The sequence below is a fragment of the Euprymna scolopes genome, chromosome 43 (genome assembly GCF_053919585.1).
Source record: "Euprymna scolopes isolate OS-2025 chromosome 43, ASM5391958v1, whole genome shotgun sequence".
Classification (NCBI taxonomy): Eukaryota; Metazoa; Mollusca; class Cephalopoda; order Sepiida; family Sepiolidae; genus Euprymna; species Euprymna scolopes.
This window is the reverse complement of record NC_136524.1, coordinates 29,172,696-29,200,234: the sequence shown is the minus strand read 5'-3', so window position 1 is coordinate 29,200,234 and position 27,539 is coordinate 29,172,696. Positions and strand designations below refer to the sequence as shown.

At 33.9% G+C, this 27,539-nt stretch overlaps 1 protein-coding gene across 3 annotated transcripts in view; it reads right to left on the bottom strand.

The window, feature by feature from the left end:
- LOC145268260 (signal-induced proliferation-associated 1-like protein 2) overlaps window positions 1-27,539 on the bottom strand; it is a 201,636-nt gene that overhangs the window by 59,734 nt on the left and 114,363 nt on the right. For all 3 annotated transcript variants that reach the window (XM_080123607.1, XM_080123609.1, XM_080123608.1), the window contains 4 exons: window positions 20,249-20,406; window positions 9,761-9,864; window positions 3,971-4,105; window positions 2,207-2,304 (listed from right to left, as the gene is read on the bottom strand). In XM_080123607.1, the coding sequence (XP_079979733.1) occupies window positions 2,207-2,304; window positions 3,971-4,105; window positions 9,761-9,864; window positions 20,249-20,406 (495 nt within the window). The remainder of the gene's footprint in view (window positions 1-2,206; window positions 2,305-3,970; window positions 4,106-9,760; window positions 9,865-20,248; window positions 20,407-27,539) is intronic.

Sequence of the window (27,539 nt, the reverse complement as noted above, 5' to 3'; positions counted from 1 at the left end):
TTTTTTTTCATGGAGGTCACCACTTATCAAGGCCCAGAAGCCACTCGGGGATAAGGGTTATTTTTGTACAGTAATCAAAGGGAGTGTTGCAATATTCATTAGTATTGGAGATTTGATAAAGTGTCATTACTTAAGGGGGCGGTTCATCAAGAATTTGTTTATGTTGGGCTTGAAGACATCCATGTTGAAGTCAGGTCCACAGGTGTGCAGTTCTAAGAAAGAAGCTTTGTTCATGGAATCTATGCTTTGATTTAGGCACAGATAAAGAGTGGAGAAAATTGTTGACAGTGGTTTCAGCTAGATGGGTGTTTATCATGAAAGATTGGCTAGGGGGGACCAGAGATTGGAGCTCAGGAGAGCACCTGCCATGGAAATAACGATAAAACAAAGATAGGCTCGTAAACCACGAAGTCTATTTTGTACTCTGTCAAGGCAGGATACGCTGTTTTTAGCAGCTTTGTGGCAGCCGTATTCCATCCTTAGACGTACTTGGCTTTCATATAGATAGAGAATTGTATCAGTAGTGAGATATCTTCTGGAGTGGTAGAAGGATCCCACCATTTTTTCCAGCGACCTTGGCAACAGACTTGATGTACGTGTTCCATTTCAGATCAGGAGTAAAGGTCAAACCCAGAAGCTTGTCAAAACATGGGGCCTTCCCTAGACGAGAACCATCCATTTCAATTGATGCCAGATGGGGATAGAAGCTTGGTTTTAGATGCATTAAAAGGTAACCAGCCACCTCTTCCCCCATTGTACCATGCGCTTGAGATCAGAGGAGAGAGAATCAGAGAGAACTTTGTCGTTTACGGCCTTTAATGTGTTGCTGTAGATGGTCATTTCATCAGCATAGATGTCAACGAACGATTTAAGTATGTGTTTTGGGAGATCATTGATGTAGATCAGGAAGAGAGTTGGGCCCAGAGTGGACCCCTAAGGGACTCCAGCATTAATACTGAGGGCCTCTGATTTTTGCCCATCAACCACTACTCTTATGAGCCTATCAGAGAGAAATGATTTAACGATTGAGAAAACATTTCCAGTTATATCGTAGCTGGAAATCTTGTGAAGTAAGCCTTTATACCATACCTTATCGAAGGCCTTTGATATGTCAAGAGGAATTGCCCTAGAAAGAGATCTGCTAATCCTATGAGATATAACCGTTAGCACATCTGCTGTAGATCTTGCAGAACGGAAACCATATTCCGTGTCACTAAGAAGGTTATTTCTACTGAGGTGGTTGACTACTTCTTTATTTAATATGGATTCCAGCAACTTACTCATGACACACAGGAGACTTATTGGTCTGTACTGAGAGGGAGATGACTTATCACCTGAATTCTTAAATACAGGGCATACTGATGAGGTTTTCCAGGGTGTTGGAAAGCACTTCTTAAGACAACACTTAAACAGTTTTGTAAGTATGGAGGCAAGTTCTGGTTGAAGCTTTTTTAACACTATAATTGGGATGCCGTCAGGGCCAGTTGCTTTACTGGAATCAAGGTTCTTGATTAGCTTGGCGACCTCACGCACAGATATTTGTATGTTACCTAGCGTGTTGTGTGTTATAGGAGGAAATATGGGGAGTTGATGGCCTTGTTGCATAGGGTAGAATTAACTTTGCAAATAGTTTGGCCTTGTCTGATGCTGAGGAGATGACCTCTGGTCCATTGATGATAGTTGGGATAGAACGCACACTTCTGTTCAGGATCCTATTTGTTATTTGCCAAAACTGGCAGGAACCAAGCCGCTGATCAGCTACTTTGGATTTAACGGACTGAGTATATAGGTCTCTAGCATTTTTTATTACTCTTTTACAGTGGTTGCTGGCAGCCCTGAAAGCAGCTTTAGTCTCAGTGCATCTATTACGTTGGTAGCTATGGAAAAAGTGATTTCTGTGCACGATGGCAGCAGCACATTCTGGGGATAACCATGGCTGGCTGTTAGGTTTTTGTTGGAATTTTTAGGATGGTATGAATCAGTCTATGCCTGTAATTAACCATTTGGTCAGGTCTGATACTATAGAGGACACATCCTTTTTAAACATGGAATGCAGAGGTAGATCAGATATGAATGTACGGAAGCTATCCCAGTCAGCCATAGAGTATTGGTATACACATGAAAATACTAAAGTATGGTTAGCAATATTTATTTATTTTTTAATACACACATATCTATATAAAGACAATTTCAAAATGGAACCCACTTTTACGTAGAATACAGTCGCTCCTTTGGCATACAAATCAGGGATCACTTTCACTTTACTTTTTTCTTTTTTACGACCACTTCCAAGCGTGAATTTACCTGAGAAATTAAAAAAGAAAATTCAAAAATGAGGAATAAAAAAAAAAAAAAAAAAAAAAAAAAAGAAAGACAATTCAGAAAATATTAAACAAAATAATTTTTTGTATTCTAAAGTTTAAAATTAAAGTTAACCACGTATAAGCAATTAAAAACAGAACAAAAACTAACCTAAATAATAAAAGTGAATGTACCAATTCATTATATGAAGAAAACGAGGTCAAAGAAAAGGAACAAATAAGGTAAGAAAAAGGTAGTAGGCAGAATAGCATTGGCTGCTGCTTTTTTCACTGCTTATTTAGAATTACACTTAAAAAAAAAAAAAATCTTTATGGCACATATACTCCTCACAGAATGAAGGTGCCATATTCCAAAAGTCATTTAGATTGATCACATAATTTGTTTCTATTTTTAAACTAAAAAAATCAAATTTTATGACTAATCGAAATAGTGATTTGATTCACAGTGATGCATAAGAGGGAGACAACTCAACTCGAACGTCAGAGACTAAAATCAGCTTTATAATGGATACATTACTATTACAATCGCTAAAAACTACAAATTTTTATTTAAAAACAAAAAAAAATTAAAAAAAAATTATGTAATTTTTGCAACATGATATATTCATTCTAAACTGAGTACATACAAATATTTTTCCACATTTAAAAAAATTTTTTATTTAAAAAAGTAGAAGAAAAAAAAAAAGAAGTAATTTTAAACAAGCTGCGCGTGCATGCCCTCCTCCCCTCTGGTGCTGCATGTGAGATGACGCCACAAAAAATAGTGAAGAAATGATGAATGTGAGAAGTGTGAAGGGCCAACGATGCCTTCACATTTTTGCCAAGTTTCAGAAACTAACTCTAATGGATGGAACAAAAGTTATGGGGTAAAAAGTGTCATTTTTTGCAATTTTGGGGCATGAATCCCAGTAAAAATGGACAAACGGTGCATTTACACATCTTAAGATATGTATATTTGAATTCAGTACCATGGAAAACCACTATATAGACATACATAAAGTTTTTGTTGAAAAATATGAAAAAGAGCCACAAAAACGGGCAAGAACAATGGTCTCCATATTTTGATCTAATGGATGGATCAAAAGTTATGGGGCAAAACATGTTGGTTTTTTTTACCATTTTGGGTCATTTTTTTTACCTCTTTTGAACCCCTGGGGACACCACGGGAATTTTTGCAAAAAAATTTTTTTTTACTGTGCACATACATCTATTTAATGAAATAGAATTTGTAGCAAAATTTCAGGAAAAACTAATGGACAGTTATCTGGCAATTGTCCGGACTAACAGACGCACGGACGCTACTGAAAACATAGGTCCCTCTCCGCTAAATCAGGGGAACAATAAGCACCTCTTTTTCTAAGGTTGATACTAATCAACAATTCAGAGTTCAGTTTTAAAATACTTCAAAAATTGTTAGAGGAAACGATATGGACACAATTTCTTATCTGAAAATTCCCCACTGTCCTCTGTTAGATATGATCTCAAATAGGTGTCCTTTACATCCAAGTGGCAATATGCCTTGTTTAGGGTAAAAAAAATTTTTTTTTAACTTTTAAGTTCAAACCAAAACATCTGATATTCAGGCAACATAGAGCAAGCCTGTTAGTAATATTTAACATTGTGTTATTTAAATCTAAATAAAAACTTACTGAGTTTAGAAGTGGAATCTAAAGCAGTTGTAGTCACATAATTTGTAGCCAAGTCTCTGAGGTATTCTTGATGAGTTCGTGCAGCCATAGCTTTAAATTTCTCAGATCGATGTGCAGCATTTTCCCCATTTATCACTGGAAATTTAAAAAAAACAAAACAAAAAACAAATAATAAAAACAAAAAAAAAAAAACAAATAATAAAAAAAAAAAAAAAAAAAAACGAGATAAGACAAAAATTTAATTAAAAACTAGTGGGGGTGGCCAACATTGCCCAGGTGTTTGTAAGTGTGTATGTAAGTAAAAAAAAAAAAAAAAAAAAAAAAAAATTTTAGTAGGTAGGTAGGCTCGAACCAGAAGCCTTGAGGCGAAGGCGGAAAAGAAAACGTGATATCTTACCATAACATTAAGAGGGCAGAGAAGCGAGAATGGTTGAAATTAAACGATTAAAAAGTTAAGAGAATGAATTCACACAGGTGCATAAATTTAACAAGGTAAAACATCACGCCATAGGGGAATTAAATCACGCACTTAACTTTGGCTGCAAGCCAGTTAAGCTTTACGCTTTCTGCGTATTTGTTTGTTTCCCCAAGATGTTGGGAAAAACCAGCTCCCCACTAAAAGGGAAGTGTCCAAATGAATTGCAATTGTCTGATATGAATGGCTTTCCCCACATTGATCAAAGCTTATTGCTTTCTGGACGTCCCTGGCAAGAGTGCCAGAGAATTGTGTTTTCTTCAATTACTTTCACTTTATTTATACGAAAAACACAAACAAACATGCAAGAAGACAGAATAGTGGAAATTTTATAAAATAAAAGTCGCTCAAACAAAAGATAGACACGACTCTAGAGAGTATATAAAAAGTTTTAAGAAATAGTAACTCTCCCCGAAAAAAAGCCTCTGTCGCACACACAAACACACATTTTAACTTTTATATTATAGATAGATAAAAAAATAAAAATAAATAAATGATTAGGTATTCGTGTTATCTCCCTTTGTTAGAATTATAATTGCATACTTACTCACCCTTGCAATCTTTCAAATTTCATGACTCCATCTTGGATTTTAAAAAATTTGCCCAATTTTCAATTTTAAAATCACCATTTTGATATGACAAATTTAATCATTTTTTTTAATGTTTTTTTTTTTTAAATAAAATATGTTAAAGTAAATAAACAAAACAAATAAAAATCACAAAATGTTTTTTGTATAGATTGAAGGTATTTCAGGTGAAAACATGACATGTACATATGTCGAAATTAGTACAAACTACAAAAATTACAAAAAGTGATCCAGTAGAAGATGTGCTAAATGTATTTTTAATAAAAATATCATCCATAATTACGTTCTAGCATTTTGTGTTTAAAAATAGTGGACCCTTGATTTAAGGTAGTTTTAGTCAAGGGTTATCTCCCTTGTTGATCTTCCACATTAAAAACATGCTAAAACTGAATATTCCAATGGATTCTATTTTTACTTGTAATTATTTTTCTACTGGACCATTTTTAATTTTAGGAATTTATACTAATTTTGACAAGACATGTATTATTTAATTGGAATTCATTATTGAGATGAGTATTATTTATTAATTTATTTTTATTGCGGACTATTATTCTCGTCTTTATTAGTTGTTGTTTCACCCAACTATTTCTCTGGCCTTCATCAGGTGGTAACCGCGACGGATAGGAACGCCGAATCTCGTAACTGCATTCTCAGCAATTACTGCCATCCATAGTTGTTGTTGTCTCACCACGTTTTTTGGCCTTCAGGGTCCGTGGCTCAGTGGATAGGGACATTGAATCTATGGTTTCAGGTGAGAATTGTCTGAAGATAAGTTTCAATCCTACCCAAAACCAGCCAGAGGCTTACCTTGGCTAAAAACGTGGTGAGACGACAACAACTATAAATGGCAGCAATTGCTGAGAATGCAGTTAGGAGATTCGGAGTTCCTATCCTGTTGCAGTTACCACCTGATGACGGCCAGAGGAATAGTTGGCCGAAATGTCGTGAAACAACGAAGATGAGAATAATAGTGTGCATTAAAAATAAATTAATGACATGTAATGTTTTCACCTGAAATGCATTAGCTTAAATGATCATCAATTTATAATTTAAAAAAATTTATCAGGTCGATAAGTTCTTGCAGTTTTTAACTTAAATTCAGATGACCATGCACCATCAGAATCAACATACTTTTACCACCGCAAAACAAGTATTTATGCCAGTAACGTAAAAATCTTGTTCTGGTGGTGATGAAAATGCTGAAGGTGTTTTTGATATCGCTTAGGTTTTCTCACGCAGAAAGTTGTTGAGATGCTTGAAAAAGTGGTAGTCGGTAGATGAGAGATCTGAGAGTATGGCGGATGAGGCAAAGTTTCATTGCCCAATTCGTTCAACTTCTGCAGGGTTGGTTTAGCAATGTGCGGTCGGGCATTGTCGTGGAGGAGAAGAATTGGGCCTTTTCTGTTGACTAATGCTGGGTGTTGTTGTCGAAGTTTCTGATGCATTTCATCCATTTGTTGACAGTACTTTCCCACCGTAATGGTTTTGCCTGTATTCAAAAAAACTAATGGAAGAGACTAGTTGCAAACCACCAAACAGTCAGCATGACCTTCTTTTGATGCAACTCTGGCTTCAGGATGTGTCATGGAGTTTCGGTGTCCAACCACTGAGCTGAGTGTTGCCGATTGTTGTAAAGAACCCACTTTTCATCACAAGTCACAGCCCGGTCAAGAAACGGGTCATTCTTGTTGCGTAAAAGAGATGATTCTTCATAATGCAGAATTTTAAGGTGAAGATTAATATTTGGGAAATAAATCAATTAAATAAAAAAATTTGGAGAAAAAATAATTATCAAAGTAACAAAAGATTAAATTAATATTAAAATAATTGGTTGAAATATCATTTAAAAAGTAGAAATACAAAAATGAGGCAATTACTAATAAGTTCAAAAGCTATCGAAAAAAATAAATGGTAGAGAGGTAGGTCCAACTGCTTGATCTCTTAAAATAGAGATTAAGAATGTATTCATATAACTAGTGTATTTTGCCATCTGAAAAGTAACTATTTTGGAATATATTTACATGATATATTTAAAATTGTCCAAACGGTTATGAAAGAATTGCAATGTTATTTTGTTGTTTTGATTTTTGCAAAAATATTATACGCATGTTTGATTATGAAAAATGATAATCATGAAGCTTCAATAATTGAGTCAATAAATTTTGACTTTGATTTTATTGGTATATGAACTAATGTTGGAACGATTAATTGGAATCGGAAAAATTAGAAGAATTGCGGGTATCAGAATTAGGAAAATTTGAAGAATTGGAGGTATCGGAATCAGTATCAGAAATATTGGTGCCTATTTTCCGATGCCAAAATGATTCTTTTAATTGTCTTTTTTTGTTTTATTTGATTTTATTTAAACCTAAATCTTCCATTGCAGGCAATAATGATAAATAATAAATGCTTATTGATTTTATATTACCAGTAAAGCTAAAATCGATAGATCATCATCCACGTGTGTATTTTCACGTTTAGGAAAATATCTGCATATTTAACATCTGTTTTTACGAAAATCAAGGGAAATAATCTTACAGTTAAATGATTAGGGATTTCTAAAGAATTGGAAATTGTATCAAAATCGGGAAAAATTTTGGAATCGTCCCATCACTAATATGAACGTTAAAAAATATTAAGATATTTAATTATTTAATTATTATAGTAAAAAAATAATTATATATATATATATATATATATATATACTCGGGTTTTTTTTATTCAAAAGTAATAGACTAGTGAATTCAACGAGGTTGTTAGATAGTGCTCAATAAAAAGAGCTGATAATACTTGTTTGTTATATAAACATGTTTACATCCCGCGGCTACAAACAGCCATTTGTTTCAATCAAACAACAGATATCATCAGGCAGCGACTTGACTATTCAAATGTTCAATGAATAATGGATTTTTTTTTTTTTTTTTATTAGGTAGGAACTCTTTAAAAGGTTGGAGTTAAAAAACCTTAAAACACAGAACTTTAATTATGTAAAGAGGGAGGGGCAATCTAAAGAAAACTAATAAAAAAAATATAATGGAGAGAGAATGATGAGGAGGAGAAAAAAGAAATAGAGAAAGAAAAAAAAATTTTTTTTTCCTTTTTTTTTTTTTTACTGAATAAAGCTTATATTATTAAAAACAACATCTAGGTTTTAACATCTATATATATATAAGGCAAAATATGATCATTTTATGCCTCGCAAAGGCTTTTTTTGCCGCCATTTTCAACGGGCTTACTATGTCTTAGAACTTTTTATATACCCCCTAGATAATAATATCTACGATTTGCGAATGCGCGTCGCATCTAGATTCATTTACATCGACTTTTATAAGATTCGCGCTATTTCGCTTTGTTGCCTGTTTGGCTTTTTAGTATAAATACAATGAAACTAAATTCAAACGGTTCGTGTTCTCGGCTTTCTCGCCAAAACGTCCAGAAAGCAATCAGCTTTTGATCAATGTGAAGTTTCTTCTTATATCAGACAATTGCTATTTGATTTGGACAATCCCCTTTAAATGGGGAGCTCCCCCCCCCTCCATCATAATCTTGGGGAAGCGAAAACTAAAAATACCGCTACGTCATCGTAACGATCCCACAATGACCTCATTTAGCGTCTTCCTGTCAATCAAACCTCTTTCACTCACTTTATAAGCCTTAACTTAACACGCTAATCAATTACTTTCACTCGCGGTCGAGACGGTTAAGTGGTTGGCTTTTGTTTCCACCTCCGCATTAAGGCTTCCGGGTTCAATCCCGCCTCCCAACCTTTTTTCTTTTACACCTTTAAACACCCGGGCAACGTTTTTTTTTTTTTTCTTTTAATTTAAACAGGGTTATTACTTTGCTTATTCTTTAGTGTACCCCCCCCCATACACACAGCGTTGTTATCTTAAGATTGCAGGTTCGATCAGACAGGGTTATTTATGCCATTTTTTTCTGCCCCCACCCCTGATTTTTTTAACATTGTTTTTTATAATATTTAAACAGGGTTATTACTCCCCCCATCCCCCTATACACACACCTACAAACACTCGGGCAAACCTTAACATTACATTTATTTTTTAATTAAAAAAAAAAAAAAAAAAAAAATTAGTTGTAAAAAATGTAGAAAAAAAAGTTGCGGCAGCTTTTTTAAATGTTTTCATCTAATGAAAATATCATTGGTTTTAGCATCGTAAATTACATTTTGTATTATTAATGTTATCAACTTTGTTACATTAAAAAAATTTGTCACAGATTTCTTTTTATGTTTTGATTTAATAAATATCGTCGGACCGAGCGTCCTAAATTATGAGATGAAAAAAAAAAAATGAACGAATCTATTAGTAAACGAGAGTTATCTCTCTTTGCACAATAACAAATTGTAAAACAGTGCCAAAAATGACCCAGTAGATGTGCTAAATGTATTTTTAACACATCACCCACCAATGATGTTTTTAAATATGTTTAAAAATGGCAGGCCCTCAATTTAAGGGAGATAAGTCAGTTTGTCATACTGAATTGGTCGTACAACTCTTTCACATTAAAACATACAATAAAACTTTATAATTTGATAAATTTTATTTTTAATTGTAATTATTTTTTTACTGAATTATTTTTTTATTAATTTTGGAAATTTATACTATTTTAACATGACACAAGTACATAAGGGTTTCACCTGAAATGTAAGGATTAAAAACAAAAACAAAAAAAATCACTAATCTACACATAAGTTTATATAATACATACCTTTAGCAAACAAGAAGTCAGTGAATTCATGTCCTTTCTTGAAATGAATTTCGGGTATTGGTGGTCCAAAAGGTGGCACATCTTTACAACGGCTCACAGCAACACTAAAATAAACATAAATTATACTTTGAATAAACATGTGAACAAAAAAAGAAAAAGTGTCCAGAAAGTTTTTCTAAGAATGGAAAACTGAACATCAAGTAAATTTAAACATTAAAAAATAAATACATAAAAATAAAATTAAAAAATTAAAAATACATACATAAAAAATAAAATAAAAAAATTTTAAAAAATAAATACATAAAAATAAAAAAATTTAAAATACATAAAAATAAAATAAAAAAATTAAAAAAATAAATACATAAAAATAGAATTAAAAAATTAAAAATACATAAAAATAAAATAAAAATTTTTTAAAAAAATAAATACATAAAAATAAAATTTAAAAAAATAAATACATAAAAATAAAATTAAAAAAAAATAAATACATAAAAATAAAATTTAAAAAAAAAATACATAAAAATAAAATTAAAAAATTAAAAAAATAAATAAAAAAATAAAATAAAAATTTTTTTTCCAACTTTTCTCCCTGATTACTAAAATCAATTCTATGCCTCCATTCAGTCTTGAAAGACAATGGATACCTCCTGTAAGGGTAGTTGTGCATGTAATTGTGAGACAATCTTAATCGGCACTGTTTGAGTCCAGTGGCAAGCAGTGCTAGATGACTAAAAACAATGCAGAGATAAGCGGAGAGTACATACAGCACTGAATTCTCAAATGGTCACCCATATTAATACTGACTGGGCTAAACATTGCTCAACTTCGGTGATCTAATGAGAAACGGCGTGTCAACATAACATGCCGTATAATCTAGTTTATAAAAAAAAAAAAAAAGAAGTCTAATATGAGATCAGAATTTCGCAATATTTCGGTGATATAACCCTTTTGTCAGGTGTATCTATTTTTAAGAAATGTTCTGCCACATGTAAATATAAGATGTTGGGGAGGGGGGGTCGTATCCCTTATTTTTTCTAAAAACTGAAAATCGCTCCAAATAAGGCATGAAGCGATTATATTTATGGTGCTAACAATAACTAAAAATGATTATCATATAGGCAGGAAATGCCCATTGGTCTTAGTTTTAAGAAGACCAAGGCTGTAAGTAGGAGGAAAACAGTCAGTAGGAAGAGAGTTCCACAAGCCTGCAGTTCTTGGAAAGAAGCTAGTAGGATAGGATGCTGCATTATAATGTACCAAAACAGTATATTGATGGAAATCTCAGAGTCAAACAAGCTGGAATAAAAGAAACGGAATAAATCAGACAATTCTGAAGAACACATGCTACATGCTATAATAGCATTTATAAAAAAAAGACTAAGACTAGCAACATTATGCCTGTGGGAGAGAGGTTGCAGAGAAGAAAGAGTGAGGGTGGGCAATCAAATTATAGATACTTATCACAAACCCTCAAATGGATCAGAGATTCACCAAGTCAAATATGACAACAGTACCCCATACATAGTCTGATAATAGATTTGAAGAGACAAAGAATAGACTTGAGTATGAGAAAATGTTTTAGAGTGATAGAGAGAACCGATTTTACGAGAAAAAAAAAGAAAAAAGAAAAAAAAGAAAAAAGAAAAAAAAGAAAAGCAATGGATCTACTTTATGAATTCCAAGAAGGATTTGATAAGAAAAAACAAAGATCAAATTTCAGAGTCAATTTCTCAATAATGGAAGAAAATGAACAGATCTACAATTGAAAGACAAGCCAAGTTTTAACAGGACTAAACGAAACAAGCCATATTGTACTCCAATCCAAAACTGAACCCAGTTCAACTTCTAAAATCAGTTGCATATTTCAGCTTATCCCAAGGAGATAAACATGCAGCATCAAATTAGAAAGCGATATCAGCATCCCAGAATTAGACCATAGTGATAGAAGAAAAACTGGAAGCAAGTAAGATTTAATATTCCCAACCCCAAATGCTCATCATTCAATATTCAGACTTCCTTTCTGATAAATGCCATTTATGACATCAGTGCAGCAGTCTTCTGCTTGGGTTTATCATGCGAATTAATTGCAACCCTTGTTTTTCATAGAAACCAAAGTGCAGGGCATGGAAGATGAATATTTTTCTTTTTTTCACTGGAGATATAGCATTAGGTCCATTTGATTTTACGCAGGAATATACACCAGCCAGCATTTGTACATGTGATGGTTTTTTTTTTATATCATTTGTTGTACCAATCTAATTATCGACAGAATATGGATGTTTTTGTCAAAGTACTTTATTAAAGTATTACTGTTGAGATTCTTAAAAGAAATCATTAATGGTGAACTGAATCTCTATTCGAACCCACAATGAGAGAAGAACCCATCTGCATTAATGAAGACTTTATCAAGGAGGTCTGTTTGAATACTCCTGTATTTGTGCAAAAATCAAGTGCAAGCCACAAAAAAAAAAAAAAAAAAAAAAAAGGGCAAAAGTTCGAAGTGAGGGAAGGAGGGGGATAAATGAAAACGGATTCATCTAGAGCAGGGGTGTGCAATATTTTTCTAACAATAATGAGGGCCAGTTACTGTAAGAAAATGAACTCTTATGTAGAATTCTGAAAATTATAGTTAAGTAATTAAGTACATTCAGTAACATTGTGAATACATTTTAGAAATACAAACGTGATATTTTGTTTAGTCAATTCAAAAATCTCAGAGGAAAAAAAAAGAATCGAAATTAAAGTGTATAATAATAAAAACAAAATGCTATCTAAGGTCCACATTAACTGGTCTCGCAGGCTGGGTTGTTGCATACACTTGATCTAGAGAATATGGAAAACGGTTTTTATTTTAAAGTAACTAATATTTTGAAAAGAGTTATGTCCCTTGCATTTACTGGATTTTAAAGAATAGTCGTTGCACAGCAACTTAAATTATGGCCCTCATTATGAAAGTAAATTCTTCAAATGGAATAAGCACAGAATTTTTTTTTTTTTGTAAAAAAAGGTAAAAGGAATGCTGAAAAGGTATTTTAAATAATGGCCACCAGCAATAAAAACATAGCAATAAAGTTAATTTAAAAAAAAAAGTTAAACAGAATATTATTTAATGGAAGAAGAAAAAATGTATTTGAATGTCAAACGAAAAGGAAACGACGACAAGGATGATGTTGATGAAAATAATCCTTAAAATAATACAGATCAAACATAAAGCAGCAAAAATAACCAACATAAACCAAAACCCCTGAGAAACAAAATTTAGTCTCAAGAAAAGTTGGTTTTTCAAATCTAGAACTAATAGAAAGACAATGAAAAAGTAAATGGAAAGTAAATGAAGCAGACCAACAAACAACCCTCAATGGAACCTTACAAATAGAAACTACATGTAAAAGACTTGCAAAACTTAAATGTTGCAAACATGGAAACAGATTTGTGAAACATAAGTACTGACTAAGAATGAAACAGCTGAAATCAAACGCATTGTATAACTTATGAATGAAGAAAAACAAAACTTATCCTTAAGGAATCAAGAGTGGAAGAAATTTAAAGCAGAAAATAGAACAAGCTTGTCCCATACAAGTTCAGAATTCAACCTAATTAAAAAAAAAAAAAAAAAAAAAAAAAAAGTCACATTCAAAATTGATCAGATAGGCTTTTCTTTTTGTTAACTAAGAAAATGAAACTTTTTTGATAAAGTGAAAACAATCTTGATCCGCCATATTTAATATAGGTAGGTAACTCAATTTGAACTACTGGGATTTAAAAAATCAGCCTTATAATGGTTACAATATATTATTAATCCATAAAAATCATAAAAAAATGATTTTCTGCATAAAAAGAAAAAACTACTTAACTAATTTACATCATTTTTGGAATATGATATTTTTCCAAGATGGTACGTACATCATAAAGATGTCTTTTTTTTTAAAAAAAAAAAGGTCAAATTCTGGATAAGAACCTTATCCTCTGATGAAAAGGTATATCTTTGAATATCCTCTGATGAAAAGGTATATCTTTGAATATCTAGTGGTTAAGGATTATACTTTGTTATAATTTGTTTTGATTTTTAATGAAATAATGAATATTGTAGTTTATTCAATTTTTATTTTCATCAGTCTTGTTTTATATATATCATAAATAAAAGTGAGAATATATGTGTATATGACAGGACACTTCTCAACCTATATACTCTATGAATTTTTGATCTACAAACTTGAAATTTGATATATAGATTATTCAGACATGTGGAAAATTTTAATCGGTAATCATCCGAAAAAAGGGGCTGCTAAGGGATAAAAATTGAAAAATTGGTATGCAGGAGCGATCAGATTTTTTAATCTATTTTTAACTGTTTAACATATGTGCATGCGTGAATAGTTCACATTACAGATTACTTATGTTAAGAGTAAGTAGTTTGAGAACACCTTTTAAAGATCGTGTCATGCTGGTCTAATGGTTATCATACTTGATTCACTATCTAGGTTTTGGTTTCGATCTCAGCCAGAGTAATTTAAATAGAGAAGTAGTCAACCACCTCAGCAAAAATAAACTTCTTAGGGACCTACAATATGGTTCCCGTTCTGCTAGATCTAAAGCTGATGTGCTTACGGTTATATCTCAGGATCGACGAATCTCTTGACGGATGTTTCCTTTCTAGGATAATTGCTCGACATATCAAAGGCCTTTGATAGAGTATGGCATAAGGGTCTACTTCACAAGATCTCCAGTTATGGTATAGCCGGAAATGTCTTTTCAATTATTAAATCATTTCTCTCTTATAGGTTCATAAGAGTAGTGGATGATGGGCAGAAATCAGAAGCTCAAGTCCCTCAGGGCTCCATCCTGGGCCCAACTCTCCTCCTAATATACATCAATGATTTTCCAAATCACATCCTTAGATCATTCAGACATTTATGCTGACGAGACAACCATCTATGGCAGCACATCAAAGACCGTAAACAACCAAGTTCTGATTCTCTCTTCTCTGATCTTGAGCATGTGGTACAATGGGGAAAAATGTGACTGGTTACTTTTAATGCATCTAAAACCAAACTTCTGTCTTTACATCATCAACGCTCTGATCCCCATCTGGCATCAATTGAAATGAATGGTTATCTTGAGGAGCCTCCATGTTTTGACAAGCTCCTGGGCTTGACCATTAATCCCGATCTAAAATGGAACACACACATCAAATCCATTGCAAAGGCTGCTGGGAAAATAGTGGGATCCTTCTATCAATCCAGTAGATATCTCACTGCTGATGCAATTCTCTACCTATATAAGAGACAAGTACTCCAAGAATGGAGTACTGTAGCCACATCTGAGCAGGAGCTGCTAGAAAGATCTTATCCTGCCTTGACAGAGTTCAAATAGAATTTGTAGCCTAGTGGGGGTGTCCTTTTCTCTTCTCTGCAACCTCTTTCTCACAGAAAAGACGTTGCGAGCCTGTTTCTGCTTTATTGTTATTTTCATGGCGTGCTCGTCTGAGCTCCAATCTATGGTCCCCTTCTGCCAAATTTACACGAGAAACACTCGTCTAGCTGAAAACACTATCAATAATTTCCCTCACTCTTTGTCTGTGCCTAAACGTAAACGTAGATTCCATGAACAAAGCTTCATCCTTAGAACTGCACACTTGTGGAACTTCCATTTGCCTGCTTTCTGGCTGCCTATAATATGGTCATCTTCAAGTCCAACATAAACAAGTTCTTGATGAGCCGTTCGCTTTAAGTAATCAAATTTCCACTACTAACAATTACTACGTCATTGTCCCATTGACCACTGTACACTTATTAAACCTTATCCTCGAGTGGCCTCTGGCCTTGATAAGTGGTGGCTCCTTTGTAAAAAAAAGAAAAAAAAAAAAAAATTGTTTTTACTTACAAATGGTTAAAAAAAATTTTTTTTAAAATCATGCACGTCTTTTTTTTTTTTTACTTAATTTGTTCTAAAGAAATTTAACGTTACATTTAATACTAGGAACCGCCAGGCACATTTGCTAGCATATCTATAAAAGTGAGAATGTGTGTGAGGACACATCAACAAATTTTTGATCTACAAACTTGAAATTCGGTATGTGGCATTCAGACATGCGGAAAACTTTAATCTGTTTTCATCTGGAATAAAGGGCTGCCAAAGGGTCCAAATTGAAAAATTGGTACGTGGCTGTCATCAGGTTTTTAGGCTTGCAAACTGTTTCATGAATGTGCATGTGCGAATTGTTCAGATTACTTGTGTTAAGAATAAGTAATTTGAAGACATCGTTTAAAAATCGTGTAATGCTGGTCTAATGGTTATCATACTTTATTCGCTGTCTTAAGATTTTGGTTTCGATCTCAGGTCAAGCATTTTTTCGTTTTTTTCATTTTTACTTACAAGAAGTGAATGGTTTAAAAAAATAACACTCACATGCACATGTCTCAGTTTCTGTTTTAATTAAAATAAATATTTATATGTATTTTATGACCAGGCAATGCTGGGTGGCCTGCTAAAAAACACACAAACACACACTTTTACGGGTTTCTCGTAAATATTCCAAGAGTAATGTTTTTCCAGTTATAGCAGGATAGGCAATAATATAATATAAATAGTACAATACTAAATATACTACACTTGCCTGATCCTCAATTATATTCAGAGCATATCTTTAAAATTTTAATTCCCAATTTTGAAAACACATGTTCTTTTATTTTCTCAAGAGTATATGTTACACATCTGTTTCGTTAACAATCTTGAACAAACAGTATTTTTGAATGTAGCAAACTATTCAGACAATTCTATGGAGAAAAAAAACAAAAAACATTCAAACAATTTTAACATGTCACAAGCAGTCAAAATCATACCTCTGATGTCGAGAGTGTAATTCTTGTTAGTCAAACCTCCATCTTTTTATTTATTTATTTTTCCCCTTCAGCTGTACTTTCGTATTTATAATTATTCCTTTTATTCAGTTTATTTAATATAATTTACCTCCTTAAATTTATTTTCTCTATTAATTATTATATATTATTTTCAATTTAAATTGGTTTTGTTTTTAAACTACAATATCATTAGAATGTGTTTTCGCTTGTCTGTCAATATTGAAACGGCCATACATTCTTTAATTCATCTTATTTAATTTACCCCCTAAAATTTATTTTCTCCATTTATCACGTATTGTTTATTATTATCAATTTAAATTGCTCTGTATGAAAACTACAATATCTTTGGAATGTATTTGTTTATTTCTCTACAGGTAAACATTTCGTTTTGTTGTATATACAAACGTTATTTATTTTAGGGGAGATCACTCTAATTTACTTTTCCTTGTATATATTTTGCTTAGTTATTTCCCTTTACTTATTTCTCACATTAACACTTCCTGGCTAATTTGTGGATTTATTTTTTATGTTACTACATTCACGCATTTTTATCTTTTTTACCATTATATTTCTACTAGAGGGGGGTACCTGGCGTTGCCCGGGTGTTTTTGTTTAATGAAAACCTAAGAATAAGCAAAGTAAACAGAAAAACGAACGTTAAAAAATTCTGAAAAACACGTGAAAAATGGCTTAAATAACCCTGCTTCAATATTAAAATAAAAAAAAAAAATCGAAAAAAAAGAAAAAAAAAAAGAAAAAGACATCTCACACAACGATTTGAACCCAAACCCTTTAGATAATGAGGCCTTGCTCTAAGCAACTGAGCTAAGACGACGTCGACGAAATTCTGTCACTTTTTCAAATATTTAAAGTAAATCAGGTTACGACGTCGTATGATGCATGCATAGAAGCGAACTCGTCATGAGAGAACGGTTTTTGCTGACCCCTCCCCCCTAGAAAACTACTGATTTCAAGGTGAAGGAGTAAACGTTTTTGGACAATTTTTCGATATTTGTCGGGCGAAGGTTGGAAGTTTAAAATGATACCAATCTGCTGAAAATCCGTGACCCGTGTGGAAGGTTTTTGCGAGACATACAAACACACATTTTCGCTTTTATATTTATAGATAGTATCTAACTTAAAATTTCCTTTATTTATTTATATGATCTATCCTTGTTATCCTTTATATTTATGTTGCATTTCCAAGCTATATATATATATAAGAAATCATTGTTATCAGTACTTTACTGTCACTATTTAGCAGTTTACCATCACCCCCCTTAACCCTTACTAAAATTGTTTAATCTAACCTTACGTCTCATTATTTGCTTTGGTTTTAGTCTGTTAATATTTCAAGAGTAGGTTTCCCCATGATTTATATTTGATTTATATTTTCGATACTAAGCTTTTTTTTTTTTTTTTATAAATTCCTTTTTTTATCCCCCCTCCCATGTGTATATTTATTTACATATTCATTTACATATCTTTTATTTTTGTTATTCTTTCTATTTAGTCTGGCCTAAATGCAGGATAACAGGAATATATTCTCATGCAGGTACCCCGGCACTACATCCAGGTTCTTATTTAATAAATCTTCCTTAGATGTTAATATATGATAGGATTCAAGGGAATAAAAGGTTACATCTTTTTGATTTATTTGGTTTTTACTTACTAGCCCTCCCTAATATGGACCAATTTAATTTATATTCATTTTTATTTCTACGGTTCCCTAATCCATTCACCTAGTGCTGTGTTGTTGACCTAATTTTTCCTGATCCTATCATTCATTTTGTTATTACTACTATTATCGTTATTATTGTAATTCTCATTGTTGTTTATTTTATTACCTATCTTTAACTTGAAGGATGTTAAGTGGTTACGGATACTATCTTTGAATTGGCATTGCCGATCCCAAGTACACCTTGCTATTGTTTTCAGTTATGACCTTACATTTATAGACAATATCTGAAGTTAGGCATTTCCCTTCAAGTGGACATTCATTTGGGTTTCTGCAATTGCAGTTATTTTCATTATTTTGCTCCTGGGTTTCCTTATCCATATTTTTTCTGATTTTGTTCAATTTGTTAAGTTAAATGAAATGGAGACGTTTAACTGTATTTTTATTAATTATTTTGCTTAGTTTACATTCTAGGGGGAAGTATTTATCAATAATTTGGTAGAATTCTTTCAGAATGTTATTTTTGATGTGGTCACTGGCAGATTAAACCAGATCTAGTTCCTTGGTCCATTTTTTTCACACCATACTTTCTCTATTGAGTTAGATATCCCTCTCTCAATACTTTTTGTAGGTTTTTTACCATTTTCTTTTACTTTTTACTTTACTAGTTCCATTCATAGCCATCTTATATATTATATTTGGTGGTTAATTTTCCCCCTATTTTTGCTTTTGTGTTGAATGTCTCTCAAATAACTAATTTGCCTGTTGTATATTGGTTATAGCATTCTTTATTCCTATTAAAAACTTGCTTGCTTTATGATTTTTTTTTTTTTTTTTTTTACACAGTGATCACCACTTATCAAGGCTCAGAAGCCACTCAGGGATAAGGGTTATTGCAAGTACATTATGTTAGTGAGGAGATTTGCTGAAGTGTTTACTTAAGGGGGCGGTTCATTAGGAATTTGTAAACATTGGACTTGAAGACATCCAAGTTGTAGTCCGGAGGGAAGCAGGCAGACGGAACAGAGTTCCACAGGCGTGCAGTTCTAAGAAAGAAGCGTTGTTCATGGAATCCGCGTTTTGATTTAGGCACAGATATAGAGTGGGGGAAATTTTTCACAGTGGATTCAGCTAGACGGGTGTTTTTCGTGAAAGATTGATAGTTTAGAAATTCTTTTTGAAATGCTAGGGATGATTTGACTTATAGTCCATATAGTATAGAGTTTGTTTTGGTTTATGCTAAGGTTAGTATGAATCATTTTCAAGGTTTAGCGTTACATCTAGGAAGTTTACTATTTTGTGATTAATATCTATTGTTATTTTCAAGTTTAATTCACTAAAGAATTGCTTAATTTTTTTGTTTAGTTTTCTCTAATATTCTTTTACTAGAATTCACAAAAAAAAAAAGTGCATCATCTCTATATAAACCCTCATTTAGTACTGGAATTTGATTATTTAATGTCCTCAAAATGTATAGTTTCACCAGATCCGTTACCCATGCAGAATCAGGGTATCCCATCATAATATCAAAGTTAGGATTTCTATTTTTTTCTAGTCCATAGCTTACTGATATATCAAGGTTCTCCTTGCTAGTTTTACTATTTCTATTTCAGTTATGTTTGTTTCCTTTATTGCTAGTTCTAATGCTTTTTCAAATAAGTTAGAGGAAATGAATGGATAATATAAGTCTACATCAAACATAAATTTTCTGTTCCTTCCCTGAGGTAATCTCCTAAACCAGCTAATAACTTCTTCAGAGGAGATTCAAAGGTTGTGTTTAATTTTGTCTTAATGTTGGTATGATTCTATCTAATATTAATCTCCATTAAAGCAACATAGAATTGGTGCAAAACTGCTGTAAATTTTATCAACTAACAGAATAACCATTCTGCGAAAAAAGTATTCCTGTAGATGTTTTAGGAAAATAAAAAGTTAAAGTCGAATAATTACCTGTATGAAACATCAGGTGTGTTAGGATTATGAACTCTGACTATGATGAAGACATGTTGGAAATGAGATCGAACAGACTTTGGGGTGAATGGCAAAGCTCCTGGCTCTTGGAAAACTATACTGACTATATCATTCCCTATATGACGTTTGCGGAGAAGCTGGAAGAGAAATATAAAATTAATAATTATTTGAAATATGAAACAACAAAAAATATAAAAAAGATTTTTTTTTTTTTTTTTGAAATATGAAACAACAACAAAAAATATAAAAAAGATTTTTTTTTGTTTTTTTTACATGTGTTCGAGTCCGTCACACTAGAGTTTGAAATATCACTTAACTGTAAGAATATTTTAGTTTCTTTTTTTTTTTTTTTTTAAACCATTTTATTGTATTTAGATTATTTTGAGGAATTATATTTCATTAATCGCAGACAGACTTCAACTTCTTATAATAATCATCATTATTATATATTATTATATACAATTATTATGAATTTATTATTCTTATGTTACAAGTAAAGAAACATTATTTTGCCACCAAATTTTCCTGTGTTTGTGGTGTACACACGTTAATTTGAGACTGTTCCTAGTTTTTCCTTTTCACCTCAAACAAGGCATATTCCCACTTGAAATGTAAAGGGTTACTACTTGGTATTCTGTAGTGATGAGACAATTCCAATACCCCCCCCCCGATTCAGATACAATTACAAATTCCATACTATATTCCCGATTCTGATTCTTTATAAATCTAAATATCCAACTTTATAGTTGGATACTTAGATTTATAAAGAATCAGAAATTATTCTTCCCTGATTTCCGTTAAAACGAAACATATGCTATATGTGCAGATATTTTATCAAATGTAAAAACAAACTTGTGGGGGATGATCAATAGATTTTAGTTTTATTTTTAGTTTAAAATCAATAAATATTTATGACTACTACTTTAATTTTCTTCCTTTGAAGATTGTAACGCTGGGTATGGAGGCAGCCAAACCAGCTGCCAACATTGCCCCGCGTTTTATTGAAACCAACCAAGAGCTCTTTTTAGTATCTTTGCTTTTCCCTTAAGTGCAATTGTCTGGATCTCTTTTGCACTTGGTTCACCAGGAATATTAGTTAGGTAGGACTTCAGGTTATTCTTCATAAGCCCTGTGGCACCTATAATAACTGGTATGATTGATATCTCCCTAAGATTCCAGTTTTCATATCATACATGAGACCTTGATATTTGGTCTGTTTCTCCCTTTCAGTTCTGTTCAGACCTCCATCATTAGGGACACTCACTTCAACCAAGGTTGCAACTCTGACTTATTCCATATAACTAAGTCAGGTTTCACAGCAGCATTTTCAAGGTAGGTGGCTGTAGGGATTACATGGTTATAATGTATGATATATAAATAATTTCCAACTGTTCTTTCAGGTTGATGTTCCCAGGATTTGCTGCTACATTGCATGTTTAATATTTTACATGGTCCAGTGGAAGTACTTACATACTCCATCATGTCTCGTGTAGTAGCCATTCCCCAAAAGAACCTTGCAAACTTGATACTAGATGACTCACACTTTTCAATTCCGTGTGGTAGAATCTACATTTGTTGTCACTAGTGAGACCTGCCATCTTCTTGAATGCATTGGTCATCAATCTCTGGTCTTGAGCAGCCATTATAACCCTTTCCTGATCGTGGTGGAGAGCTCCCCTCTTGAGCCAGTCCAAGGAACCTTCTTTGTTTATGTATTCCTGGAAGAGTTCCCCCAGAAAATACTTTGTACGCTGATTTTGGTCGCACTCTTTCTTTAAGGTTCCTCTTTTGGAAGATCTCAGTATATTTCTGTTGACTCTTTCTTGCTATTTCTGTGGCAGGCTGTTTAGTGTTTCAGCCTCATCTGTCAGACAGCCCGACCAAAATGCTTGGTCAGCTGGGTGACTGATATTGTTCTGCTGGCTCTTGTCTCTTGATGTTCATATACCATTGAGAGGGCATGTTTCTGGGAGCTTCTCAGATACTGGCCTGTGCTTACTATTGTTGCCCTATGTTAATGGTTGATCTCAGAGTCCTAGTCCTCCTTCTCCCCTGGGCAAATATATCATTTTCTTCAATACCAAGGTATTTATAAGGCTCGTGCTCTTCTAGATCACCAATATCGATGCCTTCATTAAGCTACATATTTTCTGTGTAGGTCTTCTTACTAGCTCTGAGTGTACACATGGCATATTTATCCAGGCCAAACTTCATTCCGATGTCATTGGAGGTGTGTACTACCTGCTGGTGCAGATTCGTGTCAGAGCTGGCATATAGTTTAAGGTCATCCATGAAGAGCAGATGGTTTACTCTCTTGCTTGGATCTTGATGGCATCCCTGACTCAAATTGTAGGCGCTCGGATTGTTATTTAGAAGCTTGCTGAATGGGTCTATTGCCAAACAGAGGAGTAAGCGAGATAAGCTGTCACCTTGGAATATTCCCCTTTTGATTTTTTACTTCAGGAATGATGGTCTTTCCTCCATTGTGACTTAATGATGATATTGTGGTTTTCCACATCTGAAAGTGTTTGTCTAATTACTGGGTGGATCTTGTATAACTCAAGGCACTGAAGTAACCATGAGTGTAGCACACTGTCAAATGTCTTCTGGTAATCGATCCATGCTATGTTCAGGTTTCTTTGCCTTTTCCTAATCTTCTAGGATGGTCTTGTTCATCAATAGCTGTTTTTTGGTACCGAGGCATTTTCTTCTACACCCTGTCTGCTCTTTTTCAAGGTAGGTCCCAGAAGATACGTGGTCATATATATCGTCGGCTACCAGATCAGTGAAAAGCTTGTAGGTAGTTGTTAGACAGCATATTGGCCTGTATTTATTTAGGCGATGTGTCTCTTTGGTCTTAGGCATGAGGCTGATGTCCCCCTCTGTCAGCCAGGGTGGTGTTGCTTCTCCACCTCTTAGCATCTTGCTGAAGCAATCACTATAGTGGCGATGGAGTGCAGTCAATTGTTTCAACCAGAAGTTTTGGACATTGTCGATGCCAGGTGCTTTGTGGTTAGAGAATTGTGCCAATTTTTTGTCACTGTACCAGGAGTTATAACTGGTTCTCGCATCTGAGGCTTGGTTTCGTTGAACCTAACATCTTCAATCCACTGGGCCTCTTGATATATTTGCCTTCTGTTTCAATTAGAGACCTGCAGTAGTTTTCCAGATCTTCCTCTGCAGATGGACTATCGACAGTAATGGTGTCCATTATAAGCTACCTGTAAAAAGTCCTTTGGTTTGTTTTAAACCGCCTGTTTTGAATCTGGGAGTTGATCTTTTTTCAGTTGATCTGGTTTTTAATCCTCTGATCAAGTGCTGATATTTTGCCCTCCAGCTCCCTAGATGTATCATGCAACTCCTCAATGTTCTCATGGTGGTATTTGGTACAAAGTTTTCTGATGGTGGTCTTAAGCCAACCCTGTACCGAGGGATCTGCAAGGAACTGTTTTATTTGGCTTAGTTCCTTCCTGCAGAGGTTTAGTTGTTTTTGCAACTTGGTCTTCCAGTGAAGTGTGTCTGGAGACACTGGGCCCTATTTGTTGCTTGTGGTTGAACGTTCGGGGGTTAATTTTTCTGTCGATGTAGAGCCCAGCTGCATATGTGATCTGGTTGAGTTCTGTGAGCATTACTGTTGTTGGTATTAGCTTCTTGAGAGCGATGTTAACTTTGGCTATAACAGTCTTAGCTCTTCCAGTAGTTTTGATCTTGGACAAATGTGGTCTGTCCTTCATTCTCATACACCTCACCTCCTCAATTGTGTTGCTAAGCTCCTCCTCCAAAGCTAACTGTTCACCATCTGCTTCTGGGAGTATAACTGATGATGATGGTGGTCTAGGTGATTGTGGTGGTGATTCAGGTCATGGTGTCCTGTTAGGTTATGTAGATTCCTGGGTTGGTGGTTGTGGGGTTCTTAGAGAGTTTGTGAAGACAGGTGTAATGTCAGCCAGAGACTCCAGAGGCGCAGGAGTTCCAGAAGAGCTGGGCATGTGCTGGGACAGTTGGATGGGTTCTAATGGTGAAGTTGATGGTTGTTGTTGGAGTAGGTCTATTGCGGGAATTTTTATTGGGCTTTCCAGGGGATATGAAGATTTTGTTTTAAACAAAATCAAATAAAGCTAATTAAAGGAATTGTTTTTGGCACTGGAAAATAGGCACAAATTTTACCAATTCCAATACCGATTCAGATGCCCCCAAAAGTTTGATTTTTCCGATTCCCGATTCCAATTAATCTTCCCAACACCATTGTTGTGTCTAACAAGGGACTGTGAGGAGCTGAGCAGCAAGATGTCTGTTCACATTGCATTTTAACTTCTGCAAGTTAGTATGGTCAGACAAGGAGGAAACAGGGAGTGAATCCAAAAATCTAGCTGTTGGAGAGAAACTTTTAGAAGGCTTTCTAGCATCAAGGGACTTCAACAGTAAAGGAGTGGGATTTTGCCGCTTGTCAGATTAGTTGGGAGCATGTACAGTGAGAAGATACAAGTACTATAAGTTCAACAGTACATATAGTGCTCCTATAATTATTGGCATTTTAGTTATTTCCTTCATATTCCTTTCAGTTCTCTGGCAAGTTCTCGTTTCACTTTTCCTGCTTCAAAAGTGAAGAGGTGGGATTGTGCTGCTTGTTGGAGGTATGCACGTTGAAGGGACACAAGTTCTTTAGAGCACATTCTATTAAAGTATTTGTAAAGCAGGCACAGAAATGCAACATTGTGGTGATGTGACAGAGGTTGGAGCTTAGCTGACAGTACTGGACCGATTAGATTTGAGGTTTGATTTACATATTAGATTTTGTCATTTAGTCATGCTACTGTTTGAAATAACATTTCTCATTGACATGTCACGCATAAGTTTGAAATAACATTATTCCTGTTTACCACCACCACACACACGAGGACAGGGTGAGATACAAGCTGTTTTTAATGGAGAAAAAAAATTCCAACTCCCAAAAAACTGGCACCAAATTGGAACAAAAATGTGCTTAACCATTTATGCGTTTACTTATTAGACAGAACGATCAAGATGTTATGGGTGTGATATGTATACATATATAGATGCACGTCTTAAAAGATTTCTTAACGAGGACAGTAAAGATGAAGTGCAATATCAGAACTGCCCAGTCAATAGGCCATGGTTTCATCAAAAATTGGTGAAATCATCCATTCGCCAATCAAATCAATTGATTGCCTGCTCTAGTCAGGAACCCATCGTATTGCATCGGGAGGAAGCTTCACATGCCTCCCAGCAGTAACTTAGCCCACTAATTAATTGTAGTCTACATTGCACTTTAGAGCTCCCTCCTACTGTTAATTTTCGGAAGTTATTTTTACATAATGACTTAAATTAAAATTTTAAATGCAAAAATCGAGTACAATTTCTTGATTGTACTTTAAACAGAAAACATTCGTATTGAATCTGCCCCTGTCTTATCAAAGGACCTACTGTTGATTTTATATGCCAGACCCTTCTGCTTGTGTGGTGATAAAACTTGTCGAATGAACTTGTGATGTTGGGCTGTATAAAAGTGAAAAATCTTACTGTTCCTTCCTTAATGGAATTTCTTTGATTATCGATACTTATTGAAAATATTCTGATATACTACCAGGCACATAAGGTATATATGCTTGAAATAAAATCACCTAGCCATTTTGGAGTTTATGGGGAATGAACTCACGCACACAAAGTGGCCTTTATTATATATAAGTAGAGATATAAAAGTGACCTTGTCTGTGTCTGATGGAATGATCTCTACCAAACTCCTGTCGATTTTTTGGTGTATAGATCAAACTTGATATATAGTGGATTTGGATCTGTCCAATAAATTCAATTTTGTCTTTAGCCAGTAAAAATAGCTGCTAAAGAGTAAAAATTGAAAAAAAAAAAAAAAAAAAAAAAATTGGTACTTAGCAGTATATATACATTTATTAGGATAAATGTTATTTTTTGTATACGTATGGATTTTAGGTCAGATGGTAACAAATAAAGCTGAAAAGCTATGTTTTGGTTTTTATTCTAGCTGATGACAACCAAGTCTTTTTTTTTTTACTTTTGAAATCACTACTATATATTGGGTACAATATAATAGTCAATAGAGAATTGAAATGGAGAATTGACTAAAATACAAAATCTGCATAAATATTATATTCAGGCATAGTTTACAACCGGGAAATACCAAGCTGCCTGCTAGTATATTGTTAGGTACGGGCAAAAATGGGCGGACAAAAATAGGGGACCTAGTTTTGAAAGTCGATTTATCATAATTGCCCGGGTGTTTGTAGGTGTGTGTATGGGAGGGGGGGGGGTAATTAATAATCCTGCTTAAATATTATAAAAAAGACGATGTAAAAAAAAACAAAAAAACCCCAAAACAAAAAACGGAAATATAATGGCATAAATAAACCTGTGTATGGGGGAGGGGTAAACTAAAGAATAAGCGAAGTAATAAAAAAAACCGTTGCCCGGGTGTTTAAAGGTGTAAAAGAAAAAAAAAAATAGTTTTGGTCGGGAAGAGGGATTGAACCTGGAAGCCTTGACGCGGAGGTGGAAACCCAAACCAACTACTTAACCGTCTTGAACACGAGTGAGAGTAATTGATTAGCGTGTTAAGTTAAGGCTTATAAAACTAGTAAAAGAGGTTTGATTTACAGGAAGACGCTAAATGAGGTCATCGTGGGATCGTTATTTTTAGTTTTCAAGCAGCGCGAAACCGAGAACACAATGTTTGAATTTAATTTCACTGTATTTATACTAAAAAGCAGGACAAACAGGGGACAGAGTGAAATAGCGCGAATCTCATAAAAGTCGACGTAAATAAATCTAGAGACAACCCGCGTTCCCAAATCCTAGATATTATGATATAGGGGGGTATATAAACAGTTTTAAGCGATAGTAACGACCCCGGGAGCACGTGCGAAAGAAGCCTTTGCGAGACATACATGAAATGGTCACACACATTTTGTCTTTTATATATATAGACTAGCGAGGGGTACCCGGCGTTGCCCGGGTGTTTTTCAGGGTATGTGAAAAAAACCCCGAAAATGTGAAAAAAAAACAAAAAAAAAAAAACAGGTGCCCGTGAAAAAAAAAAACGAAGCCTTCACGACGCGCAATTGGAAAATAGTAAAGTGTTAAAAAAACAGGTGCACGTTTTTGATTGACGTGACGGCGATAGGTATTCAGCAGTAAGCATTTTGTGCGGGACAGTTTTGAATGAGGTGAATAAATCGGTTTGTTTGTTTTTAAAAACCCGCACCCTGTTTATTAGGAG